Genomic DNA, 9,698 nt, shown 5'->3' with positions numbered 1-9,698 from the left:
ATGCATAAGAAATATATTGCAACATATAAAAAAGAAAAAAAAAAAAAAAGACAGTTGTGAGCTGGAACCATGTATGAATTCTTACACATTGCTCTTTCACATGTTTAAAAAAAAAAAAAAAGCGGGGTCTTTAGCAACGAGGCTTGTTTGCATTTGATGGATACATTTTGGTTGCTATATTCCAGGGGTCTTCAAACATTCTAAACAAAGGGCCGGTTTATTGTCCTTCAGACTCTTGGAGGTCCGGACTTTGGCCAGCGGGAGTAGAAATGTTCCTGGCATCATTGTTAGTAAACGTCGGGTATTAGGGGGAGGAATAGTGCCCCATTGCTGGTATCATAGGGAGGAATAGTGTTCTATTAGTTGTGTCAGTGGGAGAAATAGTGCTCTATTGTCAGTGTCAGAATAGTGTCTGGTATCAGTGGGAGGGATAGTGCTCCAAGGGGCGGATAAAGGCAAGCAAAGGGCCGCATCCGGCCCTCGGGCCACAGTTTGGAGACCACTGCTATAGGCAATATATGACTCATTCATACTTTTCATTCATTCTTCTAGCCTTGTTCTGCTTCCACCTAAAGTTTAATATACTTAAAAACCAGGGGCTCTAGGTGCCCATTTTACGTGTTATTCAGGCATTAACTACCAATCTGGGTTTATTAGCTGGTGGCATAGGTGGTCTGTGCTGTTCATGGTCCTCCAGATCTTCTTCATCATCGTCCTCCTCGTGGTATTGTTGCTGCTGCTGCGTTTTTACTTGAGCCTTCTGTGGGGGGTGATCAGACTCCTCCTCCTCTTCCTCTTCTCTTTCACTAAAGAAGAAACCAATAAACTTGCGTTATTAAACAATCTTATGTCAAGGAAGGGAAGGTGAGGCGTTTAATGCAATGTAAGCTGATACCCAACTTCAAGGGCGCGATCCCGCATTGTTCTCCCCATGCCTGATCGCCTCTTCATTGGATAGATTGATCGCAGTGCAGCCAATGGCTCCCACTGCGGTCAATCAAATCCAATGACATGGTCACAGGGCCGAGTCATACAATCGACAGCTATGGATGCCGATTGTATGAGCGCGCCCACAAGGTAACCCCCTTGGGAGAGAGCTTCCCAGAAGAGGACGATCAGGCCACTCTGTGCAAAACGAACTGCACAGTGGAGGCAAGTATGATATGTTTGTTATTTAATCACTTTAATTTTGAAAACAAAGACTATGCTTAAAAGTGTTAGTCCAGGGATTCTCAACTCCAGTCCTCAAGGCGCCCTAACAGGTCATGTTTTCAGGATTTCCCTTAGAAGAAATGGCTGTGGTAATTACTAGGGCAGTGAAACTGATCAAATTACCTGTGCAAAATAATGGAAAGTCTGAAAAGATGACCTGTTGGGGCGCCTTGAGGACTGGAGTTGAGAAACACTGGGTTAGTCCATTTAGAGTTTGTTTATTTTTTGGTCGGTGTGCCACACTTCTAGCGTCTAGTACTCAAGATTGTTAAATCTGAACATGACTTTACAGCTTTAATTCATTTCCACCAGGTATGAAGGGATAATACTCAATAGCAGTAGGGGTCAAACTCAGGTTTTATAGGTTCAAAATTGACTACAAGGGGTGGAGCTTGAAACAAAATGGTGTAGCGCTACAACCTCTACTGTGATTTGCAAGAGTCTCTGAAACTCGGCGCTCTGGCTGGAAGGACCCTGAGGTCTCAGAAACCTTGCGAATACACAATCCATGAAGAAAAGATGGTACATTGGTATAAAATCAGCAAAGCTGTTGTGCTTTTTTGTACGGTCGAAACACGTTGGCATTTTTAATGTCGGTGTTCCACTGTGTACAATAAAGGATAACTACTTTGCCGATTTATACCAATGTGCCGGCCTTTCTTTGTGGATTGTGGAGCTTGGAACCATGAGCAATAATCCTGCCACTGGAGCCTTTCAGAAAAGATAAAAATAAAGAAGTCACCAGACAATTCAAACCAATGGCATTCACCAAAGCAACACACACCAATGTTTTAGGTTACGTGCTCCTAGAACGGCAACTTCCTTCTAGTGTAAAACAGACCTGTCACTTATTCCTAGACTTTAGTTATTTAACCACTTTCTTACTGGGCACATATATCCCTTCCTGATCAGGTGAAATTTCAGCTTGTGGCACTGCGTCGCTTTAACAGACAATTGCGCGGTCGTGCGACGTGGCTCCCAAACAAAATTGACGTCCTTTTTTCCCACAAATAGAGCTTTCTTTTGGTGGTATTTGATCGCCTCTGCGGTTTTTATTTTTTGCGCTATAAACAAAAATAGAGCGACAATTTTGAAAAAAAACAAAAAAACACTATTTTTTACTTGTTGCTGTAATAAATAGCCCAATTTTTTTAAAAAAAACATTTTTTCTCAGTCTAGGCGATACGTATTCTACATATTTTTGGTAAAAAAAAAAAAAAAAAAAAAATCGCAAGAAGCGTCTGATTTGCGCAAAAGTTACTGCGCTTACAAAATAGGGGACAGAATTATTATTTTTTTTTATTATTTTTTTTTACTACTAATGGCGGCGATCAGCATTTTTTTCGTGACTGCGACATTATGGCGGACACTTTTGACACATTTTTGGCGCCATTCACATTTATACAGCGATCAGTGCTATAAATATGCACTAAATTACTGTATAAATGTGACTGGCATTGAAGGGGTTAACACTAGGGGGCGAGGAAGGGGTTAAATGTGTTCCCTGAATTGTGTTCCAATTGTGTGTGGAGGGGGGTGACTGGGGGAGGTGACCGATCTATGTCCCTATGTACAAGGGACACAGATCGGTCTCCACTCTCCCCTGACAGGACATGGATCTCTGTGTTTACACACAGAGCTCCACGTCTTGTCCCTGTAGCCGCCGATCCCGAGTGCCTGGCGGACATCACGGCTGCCAGGCATCGGCATCTCAGCGATGCGGCGAGTACACGCGTGCTGCCGCCAGATGCGCCCGCGCCGCTGACTACGCGCGCAGGCCGTAAAAACGCGGCCAGTTAGAGATTTAGAACCACCCTTCGGTCGTATAACGTCGTACGGCCGTCGGGTAGTGGTTAAATGGTACAGATATAAGTGGTTTGCGTGGGCTTATAAAGGTGCTCATAGATGGAAAATGGTGGCTTCTTAACAATTCTTCTGAATAAAAGAAGGCATTCCATAAACATGACTTCCTGTATCTCGTTCACAAAATGAATGCTCATATCAACTGGATCTGTGATTGAGGATGTGTAAACAAGTCCCAAGTTTGCCCAAAAAGGTGCAAGATGAGGATCATTCTTGGTAACCAGCAGCAGTCTCACTTGTCCAGATTCTTGCAGGTCCAAAATGATCTCGGGGACAAAATTAATCAGCACTAGATACCGCACTAGTTCCCACCAGAACCTCCAACTAAGCGATTCCCATCAAAGCTCTTTTTTACACACTCCTTGCCCACTACCCCACATACATAAATGGGCATAATGCATAGAGGGAAAACTTTTGGCCCGTGTAGAGCAAGAATTTGAGATTGCAGACCTTAGTGGCAGTTTGTGGAAGGCCTATCAAGACGTGGTTAAAGTGAACATCTTGGCTTGAAGTGCCACCCTTTTGCTCTCACTAGGCTTTCCAAAATCGGGTCAGTTTCAGACACTTCTGTGTATGCGAGTCATAAAGGTTTCCCTCCATTCACCACACCATCTATGTAAGTGGCATTGTGGGGAATGCTGTGCCATAAGCCAGAGGGGGAGGTTTTCCAGGGATCTGGTGGAGAGTAGTGACTAGGGCCAATTTATTTGTCTTGAGATCAATTGGACTTTAAAAGTATCTGGCTAAGCATAAACAATATAAAAAGCCGCGCCAAATAACAAAAAATGAATATAATAGTTCAACAGTCCACAGGTAGTGTAAGTAGTAGTGGATATTGGATTGATTCTCCAGCAGAAACAAAAACACTGTACTGATCAGAGGCTGATTCGCATGTAAAGATGTTGATTTTTCAATGCACCAGGTGACATGCATACACTGTGTGAGATCCCACCACCGGAATTGTGTATCAGCTTACCAGATAGCAAGCCTTTGGTGCAGTTGGCTATAACCCAGCCACGGCCTTTAAATCCCCCGGGCTCAGATTTCCAATCAAAAAGACAGCTGAGGTTTGGAGTTGATGTATAATTCCGATTTAGGACACCCCACAATTCATCAGCAACCACAGTATATCGATAAGCGTAACCCAATCCGGCTCACATATAGACAGGAGAATAGAAAGGGACGCAATAGCGTGATATCGTAGGTATACAAATTTATTTTAAGAAAGTAATGTACTTACACTTAGGCAGTATAAACACAGCATTAAACAGATAAAACAAGCCGGCCGGCTTACGGAGCCCTCCTCCTAGGCGTGGTGACGTCACACAGTGTATGCATGTCACCTGGTGCATTGAAAAATCAACATCTTTACATGCGAATCAGCCTCTGATCAGTACAGTGTTTTTGTTTCTGCTGGAGAATCAATCCAATATCCACTACTACTTACACTACCTGTGGACTGTTGAACTATTATATTCATTTTTTGTTATTTGGCGCGGCTTTTTATATTGTTTATTTTTCTTGTCATCACACGCTAGCCGCTGCCTATATTTGTAGTGTTGTGTTAGCGCGGTTTTTTAGTGTATATCTGGCTAAGCATGACTGCTACTGGTGATAGAAGAGCAATGATAACCTTTCACCTTTGTGTCACCTTAGGACTTATGTGAACCCTCACCTTGTAAAACAACCCATTCAGTTTAAAATAAACTTGAAAAGGCAATTTTTTTTTTTAATCTATACACAAAGTAATAGTAGTATAAATACTTTAGTTTTTCTATAGGAAATCACAAAATCTATGGGCCAGATCCACAACCAGCGGGCGCAACTTAAAATGTTCCGATTTAAGTTACACCGCCGCAAAATTTCTACCTAAGTGCCCGATCCACAAAGCACTTAGCTAGAAATTTGCAGCGGTGTAACTTAAATCTGTCCGGCGCAAGGCGTGCCCAATCTAATGGGGCGAGTCCCATTTAAATTAGGCGCGCTCCCACGCCGGACGTACTGCGCATGTTCCCGACGTGCTTTGCGTTACGCCAAGTTTTGTGAATCGCGACGGGTAAAAAAGAGATGCGGCGAAAAAAAAAAAAAAAAAAAAAAAAAAACACTTGACAGCGACGCGGGAAAGAAGGGTATACTTTTACATGGTGTACCAAGTTTACACTTTGTAAAAGCAGCCCTAATTTTGCGACGGCAAACTAACACTTACGGAGAAATAACTAAGGGAAAAAGCTTTGTGGATCTCCGTAAGTGCCAATTTGCATACCCGACGCTGGATTTCGACGAGAAATGCCCCCAGCGGCGGCCGCGTTACTGCATCCTAAGATCCGACAGTGTAAGTCCATTACACATGTCGGATCTTAGGGATATCTATGCGTAACTGATTCTATGAATCAGCCGCATAGATAGAAACAGAGATACGACGGCGTTTTGTGGATCTGGCTCTATGTTCTCAGCTGCTTAAGGGGCTTAGAGAAGGGTGGAGACAAATAGCTAGATTCAGTAAGAGTTAGGTCGGCGTATCAGTAGATGCGCCGACCTAGGTTTAAGTGTATTCTCAAACAGAGATACACTTAACCACTTCCAGACCCTGCACTGTATATATACGGTCTTCGCCGCGAGATCGCCGTTATCGGTGGAGGGAGAGGGGGCCCCCCCTCCCGCCGCTTACCGTTGCCGTCGGTAGCGGCGGAGGCGATCAGGACTGTTCGGCAAGTGACTGGGGATGCGAGTGAGGGAAAAATGTCCTTCACCCGTCCTCATAGCTCTGCTGGGCGGAAGTGACGTCAAAACGTCAGTCCCGCCCAGCGTCTTAAAGAAACATTTTTTTTTTTTTGTCATTTGAAAAAATTACAGTTTAAATTTTTTTTTTCTTGCATTTTAGTCTAAATATGAGATGTGGGGTCTTTTTGACCCCAGATCTCATATTTAAGAGGACCTGTCATGCTTTTTTCTATTACAAGGGATGTTTACATTCCTTATAATAGGAATAAAAGTGATCAAATTATTATTATTATTTTTTTTCAGTGTAAAAAGTAATAAAATAAATAAAAAATAAATAAGAAAACAAAAAAATATTTTTTTTTTAAAGCGCCCCGTCCCGACGAGCTTGTGCGCAGAAGCGAACGCATACGCGAGTAGCGCCTGCATATGAAATCGGTGTTCAAATCACACAAGTGATCGTTAGAGCGAGAGCAATAATTCTAGACCTCCTCTAACTCAAAAAATGTAACCTATAGAATTTTTTAAACGTCGTCTATCGGGATTTTTAAGGGTAAAAGTTTGACGCCATGCCACGAGCGGGCGCAATTTTTAAGCTGGACATGTTGGGTATCATTTTACTCGGCGTAACATTATCTTTCACAATATATAAAAAAATTGGGCCAAATTTATTGTTGTCTTATTTTTTTAATTCAAAAAAGTGAATTTTTTCCAAAAAAAGTGCGCTTGTAAGACCACTGCGCAAATACGGTGTGACAAAAAGTATTGCAATGACTGCCATTTTATTCTCTAGGGTGTTAGAAAAAAATATATATAATGTTTGGGGGTTTTAAGTAATTTTCTAGCAGAAAAAAAAAACTGTTTTAGTCTTGCAAACACCAAATCTGAAAAACACCTAAGGTCCTTAAGTGGTTAAACCTATCTAAGATACGACGGCTTGCGCCGTCCTATCTTAGGGTGCAATATTTTGGCTGGCCGCTAGGTGGCGCTTCCATTGCGGTCGGCGTAGAATATGTAAATCACTAGATACGCCTATTCACGAACGTACGTCCGGCCGACGCAGTACAGATATACGCCGTTTACGCAATGCATTAGCAGGCCTAAAGTTATTCCATCAAATAGATGGAATAGTAATGTTAAAGTATGGCCGCCGTTCCCGCGTCGAAATTCGTTGTTTGCGCAAGTCGCCCGTGAATAGGGATTTACGTCGTTTACGTCCACGTCGAAATCAATAGGCCCGTGCGGCGGACTTAGCCGCAATGCACACTAGGAAATATAGGCGCACGGCGCATGCGCAGTTAAAAAAAAAAAAAAAAAAAACGTCAATCACGTCAGGTCAAGCCAAATTATAATAAAACACGCCCCCTCAGCCGAATTTGAATTAGGCGCGATTGCGCCCGCTGCATTTACGCTACGCCGCCGTAAGTTGGGAGGCAAGTACTTTGAGAATACAGTACTTGCCTCTCTGACTTAAGGCGGCGTAGCGTAAATACGATACGCTACGCCGCCTTAAAGTTGCGGCCATCTCTCTGAATCTGGCTACATAGGTTCAAGAGCGTCATCAGGAGGCAGAGAAACAGTAGTACACTGATCTTTCCATCTGACCATTGGAGGACAGAGCCAGAAAACTGACTACGCTGGATAAGTTGTGCTCTCTTGCTTAGCATGGTCAGTTTGAAATAGAATCACCAGATAACCAGATCACCAGATAATTCACCAGATAATTCACAGAATGGAAGCAGTGCAAAGAACAGGACACTTCACAATTACATAGTACAACAGGCACTTATCAAAACATGAACAAAATTTGGGGTAACAAATACTTTGTTTATACATCCCCAACTGCAGATATGAGAACTGGGCCATTGAGGCAGTTACTTAGCCGTTTTATAGTGGTCAAAACTGCCTGAAAAGTACAGATAATTGGTTTATTTTTTTTATGTGGTTTGTGTTCATTTGAGAAAAGAAAAATTGCAAACAGTAGGGCACAACGAGGCTGTAAATAGTATGGCGCAGCATAACCCCTGTACAGTTTAACTACTTGCCAATGGCTGGCCGTCATAGGACGTCCTGGGCTTTGTGTGGGGGTATCTGAATGATGAAGCTATAGGCATCATTCAGATATCGGCTTTTTCATCAGCGATTTCCTACACCATAAGAATGATCATAGCGGCTGGTCAACCGATTAAATCGTTCTTAGGGGGCGACGAGAGGGGACGCCCCCCCTTCAGCCACCCTCCGGACCTTCTACCGTCTCACCTCTCCGATCGGTGAGTCTGAGAACGGATCCGCCGGTCCCGGATGTTTACTGTAGAGATGATCTATGATCGTCGGAGGCCGGGCGCGATGTTATGATGTCACGCCCCGGCCTCTGCATGCAAACAAACGGCGCCGCCTCGGCTGGGAAGCCAAGATTTATTTATTTTTTTATTTCAGGTTTCCCAGCCTAGAGGTGAGATGTTTTTTTTTTAAGTGTCAAACTAAAAAAAAAAAAATGTAAGTAAAATTAACAATAAATTAGATTAGTGCCCCTGTGTGCTCACATGCAGAAGCAAAAACGCATACGCCAGTCCCGCCCACATATGAAAATGGTGTTCAAACCACACACGTGAGGTGTTGTGCGAACGTTAGAGCAAGAGCAATAATTTTGGCCCTAGACCTCCTCTGTAAGCCCCCATTCACATCTAGGCGTTTTAACGCCTGTAGTGCTACGCCGCTGCCGCCAGAGGGATGAAAACACATGTCCCTCTATGGAGATGGTTCACATCTCCACGTCGAACGCCTGCCGCCTGAAAAAAGGTCCCGGACCTTTTTTTCAGGCGGCTTTCGGCTAGGAGATGGGAACCATCTCCATAGAGGGGGTCAATCTGGAGCACATCTAGGCGGACAATACCGGCGTTTTGTCGCCGCAAATCGCGGTACAAAACGCCGCAAATGTGTCTGCCTAGGTGTGAATGGAGCCTAACTCAAAACATGTAACCAGAAAAAAAAAAAAAAAAAAAAAAAAAAAAGTCAAGCGTCGTCTATGGGGATTTTTTTTAAGCACCAAAGTTTGTTGCTATTCCATGAGCGTGTGCAATTTTGAAGCGTGACATGTTAGGCATCCATTTACTCGGTGTAACTTCATCTTTCACACTATGCAAAAAAACTGGGCCAACTTTAACAATTCTCTTTTTTTTTTTTTTCTTTAACGTTTTTGAAAAATTGTTGCTCAAATACCATGCGAGATAAAAAAGTTGCAATCTTTGCTAAATTATATATATATATATATATATATATATATATATATATATATATATATATATATATATATATATATATATACACACACACACACACACACACACACACACACACACATATATATATATATATATATATATATATATATATATATATATAATTTTTTTTTATTATATTTGGGGGCTCTATGTAGTTTTCTAGCAAAAAACAAAAAAAATGATGATGATTTTTACATGTAGGAGAGAAATGTCAGAATTTGCCTGGTTGTCAAGGGGTTAAATAAAACAGGGCCTGAGCTGGGAATATTTCAGAACAGTGGTTCACCCCCAACGCACACACACACACACACACACACACACACACACACACACACACCTGTCAGTTGGGCCATCATATTAAACTTACGCCATTTCATAATCTTCCTTATCTTCTTTATCACGACAGCAACAGCAGTAAGCGATGATACCGATGACTATGATCCCAGCCAGACTTCCTCCAATCACACCAGCGTAGAGGGCGATGTTCATGGACGCTGTTTAGGCACAAAGATATATATATTTTTTTTATAAAACTGACTGCCTTTTCAATTTCCAACATTATTACACACAATATTAAATTAAACCAATTACTGAACGTACTAAAAATTAAATAGAGGTTACGTT

General features: G+C 42.3%; 1 protein-coding gene across 1 annotated transcript in view; it reads right to left on the bottom strand.

The window, feature by feature from the left end:
• Positions 1-321: 321 nt before the first annotated feature.
• GPA33 (glycoprotein A33) overlaps positions 322-9,698 on the bottom strand; it is a 52,014-nt gene continuing 42,637 nt past the window's right edge. Inside the window, exons 6-7 of the mRNA XM_040339084.1 lie at positions 9,442-9,568; positions 322-806 (exon numbers count right to left, since the gene is read on the bottom strand). Coding sequence (XP_040195018.1) covers positions 626-806; positions 9,442-9,568 — 308 coding nt within the window. The 3' untranslated portion in view covers positions 322-625. The remainder of the gene's footprint in view (positions 807-9,441; positions 9,569-9,698) is intronic.

Source organism: Rana temporaria, chromosome 2 (genome assembly GCF_905171775.1).
Source record: "Rana temporaria chromosome 2, aRanTem1.1, whole genome shotgun sequence".
Classification (NCBI taxonomy): domain Eukaryota; kingdom Metazoa; phylum Chordata; class Amphibia; order Anura; family Ranidae; genus Rana; species Rana temporaria.
Note: the sequence above shows the minus strand (reverse complement) of the source record. Positions and strands in the feature narration are given on the sequence as shown.